At 41.6% G+C, this 13,864-nt stretch overlaps 1 protein-coding gene across 1 annotated transcript; it reads right to left on the bottom strand.

The window, feature by feature from the left end:
* Positions 1-358: 358 nt before the first annotated feature.
* LOC127648406 (NAD(P)(+)--arginine ADP-ribosyltransferase 2-like) lies at positions 359-1,901 on the bottom strand. The gene is made up of 3 exons (XM_052133071.1): positions 1,712-1,901; positions 1,358-1,484; positions 359-1,243 (listed from the first exon to the last, which is right to left on the bottom strand). Exons 2-3 carry the CDS (start codon positions 1,409-1,411, stop codon positions 539-541), a joined length of 759 nt encoding a protein of 252 aa, XP_051989031.1. The 5' UTR covers positions 1,412-1,484; positions 1,712-1,901; the 3' UTR covers positions 359-538.
* Between the last annotated feature and the right edge of the window lie 11,963 nt (positions 1,902-13,864).

The following is a 13,864-nucleotide window of genomic DNA, read 5'->3' on the forward strand; positions in this document are numbered from 1 at the left end:
ACAAATCCAAAATTCGAATACACAGTTTTAGCATTCGAATGTGCATTTTTTATTAAATTCAACGAAAATTCGAAATTTTTATTTTAATCGAACAACCCTTCTGTCTTCCTCTTATCTGTTTGAACATAAATGACAGAGTATTTTAAATCATTGCTGTTGTTATATGATAAATAAAATCGAATTGAATTTGACCACATTTATGTGCTGAAAACCCTCAACTCTAGTGACACCACTGCAATGTTCATCCAAGGGCAGCGACGTGTTCAATAAACAATTACATTTATTATTCATAATAATTTACAAACAATTATTCTGCTTAGTAATATATTTTATTGCCAAACAATGCATTAAACTGGCACATTAATGTAGAATTCATCTGATGTGAAGTTCAGAATCAAGTTAATCACATGTTATAATTGAATCACATTTAAGAAAAGAAAAAAGCAATGAATAGAGATGCAAAAGCTTGTGAGCAAGAAAGATAGACATCTGGGACTCGATGACGCAGCGGGACAGTTTAGGTCACCTCTTCTCAAACTCATGGTGCCAGTGATGCCACAGCACAGTTCAGGTTACTTGCTGTTCCAGAACTTTTCAGCATGTAAACAGTTTTACACCAGGAACCTTTCTTGATATCAGTGATTATAAACTTCTCATAAGGGGGAATCAACACCTCTTTCTCTTCAGGATGCACAGAATATTTTGCCACATAAGCACCTTCACAAGTTTCAATTTCAAAACAAGACACATTTCCAAAAATAGCTTTTGGTTTTCGATCAAGAGTAGATGATGTAAATGAGCCAAAACGAACCTCTTTGTTCAGAACCCCCTCAAATTCAACTTTATTACGACGATACGTTTTTTTACATTTCTCTTGTGTTTCTCTCAGAATCTGTATCGCTTCTGTCAACAAAAAGTGAAGTGAGCACCATGCAAATCTCCTTTTTTTGTATTTCTGTTTATCCCTACGAGTAGCAGTATTGAAATCTGCATATACTCTTTTACCAGTGTACGCAAAAATGGCGACTGAATGGTTCTGCGTCAAGTTATCTGCAGGTGATTTGGCATTCCATTCACCTTCTATCCAAGCTTTTGCAAATTCAGAATTCCCAGAGATTTCTTTCTCTAGAAATTCTGTAGACACCAGATTTGACATTTTCTTTCTACAACCATCATATTTGTCATCAACCGAATTCGGTGCCATATCCAATGGATAGATCTGTCCTTCAACAGCCATTCTGTCCTGTAGCAAGAGGAAATAATGATCACTTTATCATCAGTATTAAATTAATATGAATATTCTGTACAAGAATACTTCTGTGCATTCAGTCTGTAATAAGAAAACTCAGAATCTTACTTGTCCGAGGGCAACTTGAGTAATTAAGAGAATAAGAGCTGCAACAGTCTGCATCCTGATTCAGTAAAAATGCCTCTGAAGTACAGCCAATGGAGATCAGGTATTATAGAGTAATATACTGTAGATGCTGGAAGAAAACATAACATACAATAGTTTCACAAATCCAAAATCTAGACTTGAAGACTTGTGTCATTTTACACTTTACAAATTCTGTCAAATTTGCAACTAAACGTCTGCGTTATGGTCATTTAAGTGTTATATTGTTCTTTTCTCACCTCAAACATTACATGAGAACTAAAACTGCTCTGAGTTATCAAGTCAAATCTCACTGAGAGACAAAAACGCTTAACTGACCTTTCCAGGAGTAAAGATGCCTTCAGATGATTTCTGTTGAATGTTTTAGCATTTTTATATCCCTTTTCTATATAGGAAGTGGTCAATGTGAAAATTATAAGATCGATATTCAAGATATATGCATCTCTCGACCAATTATCTTTCAAATTCATAAATGACTCATTCACACCTTGTGTAGGACAATAGACAATAGTTTCCTACAACAATAGATTCACAAGAACCGTTTCCTACCACAATAGATTCACAAGAACCGTTTCCTACCACAATACGACTTGTCAGATATAATTTTACTCAGATAACTCCAATGTGTGTCTGTTACAGGGTTCACTCTCTTTTCAAGGCACAATTTTCCAGGACATTTTGTGCCACAAGGTTGTAATATATAAGCATAAAACACACGAGAGGTCATTAAAATGCTGTATTCAACCATTTAATAAAATTTCATAAATAAAATGGTGTCTAATGAAATTAATTTGTTAAAACTTTAATAAAATGGAAATACGATTTTTTTTAATAAACAAATCAATATAACATTGCATTTTTTATCAAATGAAGTGCTGCACAACAGAATATCATTTATGCATTTGGCAGACGCTTTTATCCAAAGCGACTTACAGTGCATTATTACAGGGACAATCCCCCCGGAGCAACCTGGAGTTAAGTGCCTTGCTCAAGGGCCCAACAGTGGCATCTTGGTGGTGCTGGGGCTTGAACCCCTGACCTTCTCGTCAGTAACCCTGAGCCTCAACCACTGAGCCACCACTGCCTCTATCAGAGATGTGAGATATCGATTCAATACATTATTATTACGATTACTATTATTATTTAATTGCATTAAACTTGATATTTGTTCCTATTTCAGGCATTCATTTAAATCAAGCTTTTATTTAGTCATTTCTGTGTGTTGTTGATAGTAGTTCCCTTTACAAAAAGCTTCACTATGATGCTGCGCTTTTGCTATGCGCTTTTGGGAACACGTCTCCATGTGACCAGCTGTGAATATGTATGCAACACATCAATGAACATTGAGTGGAATTTATAGCCTCTGCCGATGTAATCATTGGACGCACCTGGCGCAGTGGCTATAAATAGATGCGTCACCGGTGCATAATGACTTTTCGTCTACAGAGCCATTCTGTGCTGTGTGCTATCACAAACTGTCAAACTTTCTTTCCTCTGTTAGGAGTTAGATTCTGTTATGCAGTGTGCAGTGAACCTTTTCTCCTTTCTGTTTCCTCTGAAAAGAAAAAGAAAAAAAATATATATTTATATATAAATATATATCTATCTGTCGTTTTAAGAAAAAATGACTGAAAATCAAGGCAAACAATGCATGTTTCCCTGTCTCCGCTCTATGACTGAGACGGACACGCATCAGTTTTGTTTTGTTTGTTTGGGGGAAGAGCATGATGCTCTCGCGTTGGGGCGGGTGCGCGCATTTCGATCTGCTTTCATCGTGTTTCTCTCAAATGTATCTGGCTGAGGAGCGAGAGATGGGTCCGCCCCTTTCGCTCGCTCTCTCCCCAGATCCAGCTGATCCTTCTTGTGAGCCTGAAGCGCGCCTCGGCATCTCTTCATTTCACGAGGGGGGTGCTGATCCTCTCTACATTCCACAATAATAAAGTTGAGAAATTTCTTGAGGTGGTTACTCAGGCTGTGGCCAGACTACAGCTAGACTGGCCACGTGAATAAGAGACCCGCAAATTATAAGGACAGATTTCTGTATGCTGGCCAAAAAAAAAAAAGGGGAAAGGAAAGCTATTTTAGGCCCTTCCTTTCTTTGATGACCTCCATGACGAGTCTTTTTCGTTCATGGAGGAATCTTTTTACTTCATTACTTCGATGTTCAACTATCGTAGGTGCTGAGATACAGGGATATTCTTTGATGCCGCCGGTAGAAGACACACTTGTGGGTTATCTCTCGCCTGGCTCGACATCATCACTAAGAGACCCACTCTCCCCACAAAGCCAAGCAGGACTATCTCCATGCTAGTGGGCAGGGCTTATCAAGCAGCGGGTCAAGCTGGTGGTGCTCTGCACACAATGACTATATTACAGGCTTACCAGGCTGACCTGCTGGAGGACCTGAGTGCGGATACTGCGCTCGACAAGCAAGCCTTTTCTGAGCTTCATCGAGCCACGGACCTATCTCTACCCACGACCAAACAGACAGCCCGTGCTATTGGCCGGTCTATGTTCGCTTTGGTCAGCATGGGAAGACAACTGTGGCTCAACCTATCGGGCATCAAGGACAAAGATTAAACTTTCCTCCCTGATGCCCCGGTTTCGCCTTCTGGAGTTTTCGTAGACGCCATGACTACGGTTATCTCCAGGTTCCAGGAGGCAAAAAGCCATGAGGAAGCTTTCGGGCAATTCTTTCCTCGCTACACTCAGGGGGTGGGGCTGTCGGCCACCCAGTCCTTGCCCCGGTCCTGCTAGAAGGGAGCCTCAAAAACAGAGCGTGGCGAGTCGTGCTCCCCCTCGTAACGACTGGGGACAGGCTTGTCGCCCCCGACAGCCTCCAAAGCAAGACCTCAGGGCGGTTAAAAAGGAAAAAACCCTGAAGGTCTTGCGCTCAACCCGGTGGGGGTATCTCCCCTCGGGACGGGGCGCATGTACCATCCTCTTCGCCCCTCCCAGTACCCTCACGAATCCTCTCCTTTCCCGCCACCTCTGGTGTTTCGGGAGGCAGAGGCTTCCAACTAAAAGTTGGGTGTACCGCTGTTTCCTGCCTCATTACAGGATGCGGAACACCCGACATACAATTAGTATCCATTCTAGAACACCTGGCAGCGTGGAAACTTCTGCCCGGTATTTCTATGTGGGCTCTAAGAACAGTAGAAAGAGGCTACAGAATTAAATTATCTCTGTGTTTCAACGGCATGGTTGCCACTTCCGTGAAACCGGATCAGTCATGTCTACTGTAAGAAAAAAAAAACTGCAAATCTCCTGGTTAAAGGGGCCATAGAACGTGTTCCCCTTCCTGAGAGAGAGTCAGGTTATTACACCATATACTTCCTGGTTCCCATGGAGGGTGAGGGGTTGCGTCTGGCATTAGCTCTTAAATCCTGAACTACCCAGTCTGGTTGTTCAAGTCCAAGATGCTGCCTATCAAGTTGATCGTGTCACAAGCCCAACATCACATTTGGCTGGTCACCATCGATCTTATGACGCACTTCTTCACTTAGAAGTTCTGGCGCAACACAGGAATATCCTGAGGTTCGCTTTCGGGGGCGAAGCCTTCCAGTATCGGGTTTTTCCATTCGGCCTAGCCCTCTTAACCCGCACATTCACAAATGCATGATGCTTGCGTCTCCGGGGCATCCGCATTCTGAATTACATAGATGACTGGCTGATCCTAGCGCAGTTCCAGCAACTGGCAGTTCAGCACAGTGATACCGTCTTAGCTCATCTAGTTTCTATAGGGTTGAGGCTCAACGCCATGAAAAGCGTCCTCTCTCCCACTCAGAACACTGTCCATTGGGTATGGAGTTCGATCACTATGCGGGCACAACTGTCTCCCGCTAGAATCGAGTCCATTCAGTATACCCTGAGCAAAGTCAGGCTACGTCAAGGTTCTACTAGGTCTCAGGGCGACAGCGTGCTCTGTGATCCCTCTGGACCTTCTGCACATAAGACCGTTTTTGTTGTGGTTCAAAGCCAGGGGATTTATTCCAAGGGCCAAACCCCCTAGGCTAATAAGGGTTACGCGCCTCAGGCTTCATTCCCTTTCTGTGTGGTTCAGACCCCGGTTTTCTACCTTGGGTCCCACTCTAGGTGTGTCTTGTTGTCGCAGGCTGTTAACGCCAGACGCCTCCCAGATGGGCTGGGTAGCGGCCTTAAGTGGTTGTCCAGCTTAAGGGGATAGGAGGGTCGTCAGCTCGGTTGTCACAGTCACTGTCTTGAATTGATGGCTGTATTTCTGGCCCTGAAATACTTCCTCCTGAGGCTGCCATGTCTTGGTGCGGGTGGGCAATACAGCGGTAGCCTCTCACATAAATCATCAGGGAGATCCACGTTCTTGTCAGCTGTATATCTGACGCGTCGGATTCTCCTTAGGGCCCAGGGTAAGCTCCTGTTACACAGGGCAGTTATATCCCTGGATGCCCGTATGTGGGAGCAGATTTACTGTCCAGACAGAAAATACCAAAGGGGGAAACTCCACCCTAAGGTAGTAGTTGGCCAGAGTTCGCCAGCAAGGGTCTTGCTTCTTACTGATAGCACCATGCTGGCCGAACAGGGTTTGGTTCTCAGAGCTAATTTCTTTCCTCGATGGCTCGCCTTGGGCGATTCCGAACAGGAAGGATCTTTTATCTCAGGCACAGGGGACAGTATTTCATCCCTGCCCCGAATTCTGGAATCTTTCATGCTTGGCCCCTAAGGGTACCAACTGAGGGACACAGGGATTTCTCCTGAGTTTATCGAGACCATTTTAAATATGGGCTTCTTCCACTTGGAACAAGTTTGGGTGAGATCGTATAGGGAAGAAGATGACCTCTTCGCCTCTATAAACAGCGCAATGTCTCCTCTACTTCTCCCTGAGTCACCCAGCCCCCCTTGGGTCTGGACATTAAGACACATACATGACCCAGAATGCATCTGTATGAGGTTCTTTACCTGGTTTCTCTGGTCCCGGGAGTCTTGGCTAATGTTCACCAGCAAGGGTCTTGCCTCCTACTAATGGCGCTGTGCTGGCCGAATAGGATATGGTTCTCGGAGTTAATATCTCTCCTCGACGGCTCGCCTTGGGCCATTCCGAACAGAGAGGACCTTCTTTCTCAGGCTCAGGGGACATATTCATCCCCGCCCCGAATTGTGAAACCTTTCATGCTTGGCCACTGTAGGGTCAGTGTTTGGTAGACTTCTGACTCTCAAGATGTTTTTTCTTATGGCAATTACGTCTCTAAGGAGACTTGGGTACCTACAGGCTCTGTCTCTTTTGCCGGCCTGTTTTGAGTTGCCCCAGGTAGGACCAAAAGCATTCTTTTAACCCTCACCCTGACTACCTGCCCAAGGTGCCTTTCGTGACCCTTGGCTGGATATTCTCTAAGCCTTCAGCTCCCTGCCGTTTGTTAGCAGAAGACTACTCAGACTTTGTCCAGTCTGTACTCTTCAGATTTATGTCCACCGCATTTGCTAGTGGCGTAAAGTCAGGGCAGCAATTCTTCACTTGGAATTTGTGACCGGGTGGTGGTCACGTCCTGACAGACTATGTCACTTTGGGTGAGGGACATTACTGCCCGGGCCTACGAGGCGCGCGATCAAGCTTTTCCAGTAGGTTTTAGGGTGCACTCTACCAGAGGGCTCTCCTCCTCTAAAGCCTTGGATAGAGGTCTCCCCCTGCAGCAAGATTGTGGTGCGGCAGGTTGGTCCTCTCCGCACACATTCATTAGACTTTTATAGTTTGGATGTTCTTGCCACTCCAGGCTCTTATGCCCTTGATTCGACATCTCAAGCTCATGTCTGAGACCTCTCGCGTTCTTGTGAGCACACTTCATAACCGTAGGGGTTCGGACAGCCCCAGTGTGGCGGCGTGGGTATTGCGTTCCCAAAAGTGCTTAGCAAAAGCGCAGCATCATAGTGAAGCTTTTTGTAAAGGGAAAGTCTCGGGTTACATGTGTAACCCTTGTTCCCTGAAAAAAGCGGAACGAGATGCTGCGCTTCTTTGCCGCACTGGGACGTCCCTGGACTGCTCTTCAGACGAAATATCTGATGATGCACCGGTGACATCTATTTATAGCCACTGCGCCAGGTGCGTCCAATGATTACATCGGCAAAGGCTATAAATTCCAGTCAATGTTCATTGACGTGTTGCATACATATTCACAGCTGGTCACACTGAGACGTGTTCCCAAAAGCGCTTAGCAAAAGCGCAGCATCTCGTTCTGCTTTTTTCAGGGAACAAGGGTTACACATGTAACCCAAGACGTTTTCATCTCCTGATAAGCAGTTTGCTACATGAACCAGTGTGATTATCAAACCTCAAAAAGCTGCGATTAAATCAATATGTAGTCTATATATAGTCTGTATGTGCTGCATGCTTCAGAGCGCTCTGCTCACTGTCATCTACTACAACCATACACACACCCAGAGCACACATAATGCTGTTGATGCAGTGATAAAAAGTAGTATGCAATAGTCACTAGCATTCAACCATCCCAATCAGAAATAATAAAAGTAGTACACTATTGTAAACTTAGCCATAGCCAATAGCACACTACCATACTCAGCAAAAATAGTGAAAGTAGGTTGGTAGTTTGCTATTCTGAATTTAGCCTGAACATACTACCAAACACAGCAGAAATAGTCAAATGTAGTATACTATTCTGATCTTGTCCATAGCATACAACTTTACTAGGTAGAAATAGTAAAAGTAGTGTCCTAATGTGAACTTAGTCATAGCCAGAAGCATAATACCACACTAGTTAGAAATCATACAAGTCTTAGCCATAATCTTTCCAACACCATTTCACAGATTTTTTATTGTTTATTACATTGCAACTATGGGGCCAGAGGTCATGCCATGGAGCAGACCAGAGTAAAATGGTTTATTCTGCAGTGACACATAATGCTGAGCTAACAACACCTCAGGAGCTTAAACAATATACAGAAAACATCAGTTTAAAGTCCTTTTAAAAAGGCATTTGATCATAAATTAAAATGTATTGCGAATGGTAAATTGTTATTCCACTATAAATTCTTGCTTACAATATCATGGCCAAATTGTATTTTTGTAACAAAAGATTATTTTATGACTAAACTAGGTCTTGTGTATATGGGTGTGTGTGTTTGGATTTGTATGTAGGTATGTGTGAGTAGGGGTGTTGTGTTTTTAATCTTTGTTGCATTAATGTTTTGTTTTGCAAAATGTAATGCATTGAATATTGGTGTAAAAGTCTTGTAAGCGGCATGTTGGATTGTATCGACTCCAGGAAGAGTAGCTGCTTGTGTGCAGCTAATGGAGATCGAAATAAATAAATAAACAGTGCAGGAACTACTGAAACACACACAAACAGCACTTCATTAATAAAGTGTGACATCAACAGTGCAGGAACTACTGAAACACACACAAACAGCACTGCATTAATACAGTGTGACATCAACAGTGCAGGAACTACTGAAACACACACAAACAGCACTTCATTAATACAGTGTGACATCAGCAGTGCAGGAACTACTGAAACACACACAAACAGCACTTCATTAATACAGTGTAACATCAGCAGTGCAGGAACTACTGAAACACACACAAACTGCACTGCATTAATACAGTGTAACATCAACAGTGCATGAACTACTGAAACACACACAAACAGCACTGCATTAATACAGTGTAACATCAACAGTGCAGGAACTACTGAAACACACACAAACAGCACTGCATTAATACAGTGTAACATCAACAGTGCAGGAACTACTGAAACACACACAAACAGCACTGCATTAATACAGTGTAAATCAGCAGTGCAGGAACTACTGAAACACACACAAACAGCACTGCATTAATACAGTGTAACATCAGCAGTGCAGGAACTACTGAAACACACACAAACAGCACTGCATTAATACAGTGTAACATCAGCAGTGCAGGAACTACTGAAACACACACAAACAGCACTGCATTAATACAGTGTAACATCAACAGTGCAGGAACTACTGAAACACACACAAACAGCACTGCATTAATACAGTGTAAATCAGCAGTGCAGGAACTACTGAAACACACACAAACAGCACTTCATTAATACAGTGTAACATCAGCAGTGCAGGAACTACTGAAACACACACAAACAGCACTGCATTAATACAGTGTAAATCAGCAGTGAAGGAACTACTGAAACACACACAAACAGCACTTCATTAATACAGTGTAAATCAGCAGTGCAGGAACTACTGAAACACACACAAACAGCACTGCATTAATACAGTGTAAATCAGCAGTGCAGGAACTACTGAAACACACACAAACAGCACTGCATTAATACAGTGTAAATCAGCAGTGCAGGAACTACTGAAACACACACAAACAGCACTGCATTAATACAGTGTAAATCAGCAGTGCAGGAACTACTGAAACACACACAAACAGCACTGCATTAATACAGTGTAACATCGGCAGTGCAGGAACTACTGAAACACACACAAACAGCACTGCATTAATACAGTGTAAATCAACAGTGCAGGAACTACTGAAACACACACAAACAGCACTGCATTAACACAGTGTAACATCGGCAGTGCAGGAACTACTGAAACACACACAAACAGCACTGCATTAACACAGTGTAACATCGGCAGTGCAGGAACTACTGAAACACACACAAACAGCACTGCATTAATACAGTGTAACATCGGCAGTGCAGGAACTACTGAAACACACACAAACAGCACTGCATTAATACAGTGTAAATCAACAGTGCAGGAACTACTGAAACACACACAAACAGCACTGCATTAACACAGTGTAACATCGGCAGCGCAGGAACTACTGAAACACACACAAACAGCACTGCATTAACACAGTGTAACATCGGCAGTGCAGGAACTACTGAAACACACACAAACAGCACTGCATTAATACAGTGTAACATCGACAGTGCAGGAACTACTGAAACACACAAGTGCATAAATCTCATGTGTAACACAAACAAATACAGACATGAATAGAAAATAATCAGTAAATAAATGAACATGAATGCATCAATCAGGTCCAACAATCGGAGTCCTCGCTGCTCAAAGCGTTTGATGACTTCACCAATTAGACGCCTCTGAACTCCATCTGGATTGACAGCAACCAAAGTCCTTTCTTTTATTCCAGAACAATCTAAAGAAATTTCAAAAGAAAATAATAAAAAACACATTTTCATAGACACATATAAGTGAGTTTTGGAATGAATATCAATAAAGAAAGACAGACAGATTGTGACTTTCTGATTCATCAAACGTGATGAAAGGCAAACAATGCCATCTATTGTTCAAGTGTGTAACATACAGGAATGTGGCGAATATGGACACTTAATGTGATGCATTAGATGGCATATACAAACCAATTTCAAATGAACTAAAATAAGTTAAATAGTCTATTAATTTAAATTAATTTATTATTAATTTATTAATGTATGAGAATATTGAAGCACTTTGTTCTGAGTAAAGGGGTAGAATGTGTTCCCAACATCTCAAATTGTTTTTGTTTGCTTGATTGTTTACTCTATATGAGGTGTGGAATGATTTTTCCCAAAAGAAAGAACAATAAGATATTATAAAAGATTGCTCAATTAATTATCATGGAATTTTGTTATGAAATTGAAATGCATAAATCTTTAAATGCTTTGTGTGTTTGTGTGTGTGTGTGTGCGTGTGTGCGTGTGTGTGTGTGTGTGTGTGTGTGTGTGTGTGTGTGTGTGTGTGTGTGTGTGTGCGTGCGTGTGTCAAAAGTAGTAATCAAATCCCCTGCTGAAATGGTATCTTCATGTTTTGTGAAGTCTGAAGCACAAAATTACTTAGTTCATGATAAAAACTAAAACTGTTCAATGTTTCCATAATTGTGCTTTGAGCACAAGTGTTGAGGTCTGTGTGTGCAGCTCTGAATCTTGTGTCTATGACCATTAAAGCAAAGTGATGTTGTCCAATAAACTACATGCATAGCATTAAACTTCTCTGTGGATGACTTCTGTGTCATGTGGTACATGATTAAGTATGTTAAAAGTGTTTCATCCCTGTGTAATGAATGATTACTATTAATGGTATTTACTGAGGTGCAAGTATTATGTTGCTGTTAGTTAACTCATATGATGAACTTTTAATAAGTCTCTTTAGGTGAAAATGTGTATTTTTCCTTCGAATTCATTTCTGCCTTGATTTGTAATACATAAACCCCTTAAATCGTATTTATGACCTGTTATAACAAATATATCAATTAATATTTAAAATCAGACATCAACTTAAACATGCTTGTACCTAATCTAAACACAATTAACCAATCACAGTCAGAATCAACTATGAGGACAGAGTTCAACTCATGTCAGGCTCACACATTAAATCAAGAACATCTTCATAACAATTTAAGTAACATGGGGAAATGCATTGCTATTTATATGGTATTCTAATGTACTTCAAAGAACATCATGGTATTACCATAGTACAAATCCCAAAACATGGTTGTACCGTGATCTTTTTGTATTAAATAAAAATTGAGTCTGGCTTTTAAAGTTTTTCAGCTTTTAGTGCCCTAGGTCCTTGCTCAAGGACAAAATGGTGGTGGCTGTGGGGATCGAACCAGCAACCTTCTGATTACCAGTTATGTGCTTTAGCCCACTACGCCACCAACTCAAAGCCATCTTTAAACTTTGATGGTCTTTGACGCTTAAGACATGGTCTGCTTTTTTGTTGGTTTTTACTCTTAAAACAATACTATAACTAAGGGGTTACCACATTCACTATGAATGAATTGTGCTCGGGTAAATGCAATATTTATTATCTGCTGCAGATCACCAGATTTGACCCTCTGTCCATGTCCACCTTGATTCAGACACCGAAATCATCTCTTAAACATTCACAAAAAGTGTACTTGACTGCACAGCGCATCTGGATATCTGCTATATGCCAAGTTATAACACTCTTCTCCATAATCGTCCAGTGTTTCATGAAATACTTCTGATATGATGAGTTGAAAATGTTCTATTTTATTAGGCTGCAAATATCGGTAATAGCACGAGGCATTTTTTGTGAATGAAGCGCAATATACAATGAGCCTAATTTACACAGACAGGAGTGCGTTTGCTGAAAGGAATGACAATGTCTTCTTTTAAACGCAGCGCAATTTCAGTGCTGATAAAGCCGCTAAAATAGATTGCGGTGATTAATGAACAAGATGCAGGTTTTTGCGCTGAAATACCATGTGCAAAAGTTGCGCAACTGTTTAATGAATCAGTACATTGTCTTCAAATGGACCTAAACAATTCACAGCAGTCCCAATTATTTTTCGCTTCACTTGAGCGCAAGACTGCATCTCGCGCCACACTTAAATGATAAATGGTTGGCGCTGCTCCGTGGCTGCCTCGCAGTGTTGCCAACTATTTTCAATGGAAAGTAGCTAAAGCCTGCTCGAAAAGTAGCTAAATGTCGCCAGATGACGTCATGCGTCATTAGCATATTAATGACGTCATCGCGTCGTATTTGCATTCTGCCTAATTTGTCGGTACTGTACTTCAGTTTATAATAACGGTTGTCTCCCCTAAACCGTGCTCATACTGTTTTTATAGAAGTATATAGCCGAATGTCCAGTAAAACGGTTCTCAATTACATATTTTCTGTTAGACAACGGAACGGAACTTAGCTAACGTTACATGTTTATGAGTTTGAAGAAGGTTTATTGTTGTGTTTGGATAAGTAAAATGTTGAGTCTGTAAATATACGATCTGAAGTCGGAGAGTTCAGAAACCGAACCGGAATGAACTAAAACTCTGATTAGTAGTGAATATAAGCGCATGCCAAGAAAAAACGGTCAAATTAAATGTTTTGAATTAAAACAAAGGAGAAGGCAGCTGCTATGTGATCACTTATTGGTTCCTGCAAACACAGCGTGCACATGCGCAGCTCATTCATGTCTATGTCCGCTGGCGTGCAGTCAACGGAATGCGCTGCTCCTCTCAGCCGCTCACTGAACAGAGCAGACGCAGCGGGGAAGTAAGACCTCACGCTTGCAGTACTGGCGATATTTGGAATTTGGAAAGTTGTTAAGGTTTGTCCAAAAAGTCGCTAGATTTGTCGCTAGTCGCTTTTTTGAAAAAATGTCGCGAAAAGTCGCTAAAAATAGCGACAAAGTCGCTAAGTTGGCAACAATGGAAGTAAGACCTCACGCTTGCGGTACTGGCGATATTTGGAATTTGGAAAGTTGCTAAGGTTTGTCCAAAAAGTCGCTAGATTTGTCGCTAGTCGCTTTTTTGAAAAAATGTCGCTAAAGGGGTCTGAAAAGTCGCTAAAAATAGCGACAAAGTCGCTAAGTTGGCAACAATGCTGCCTCGTGGCGTTTACTCTTGTCCAACTTTGGCGTTTCACTTTGGCGGTTCACTTTTGGAAAATTATTGTTACTAATTTTTTTTTTTTACATATATGTGGATATTAATCATGGATTGCGCATCATGGAGATTGATT

The sequence above is a fragment of the Xyrauchen texanus genome, chromosome 8, assembly GCF_025860055.1.
Source record: "Xyrauchen texanus isolate HMW12.3.18 chromosome 8, RBS_HiC_50CHRs, whole genome shotgun sequence".
NCBI classification, from domain to species: domain Eukaryota; kingdom Metazoa; phylum Chordata; class Actinopteri; order Cypriniformes; family Catostomidae; genus Xyrauchen; species Xyrauchen texanus.

Excerpts from the sequence above, each read along its gene's own strand:
- LOC127648406 (XM_052133071.1), bottom strand. The coding sequence starts at position 1,411 with ATGCAGACTGTTGCAGCTCTTATTCTCTTAATTACTCAAGTTGCCCTC. Across the intron at positions 1,244-1,357 it reads CTCAAGTTGCCCTCGGACAA|GACAGAATGGCTGTTGAAGG; the intron begins GTAAGATTCTGA and ends CTCTTGCTACAG.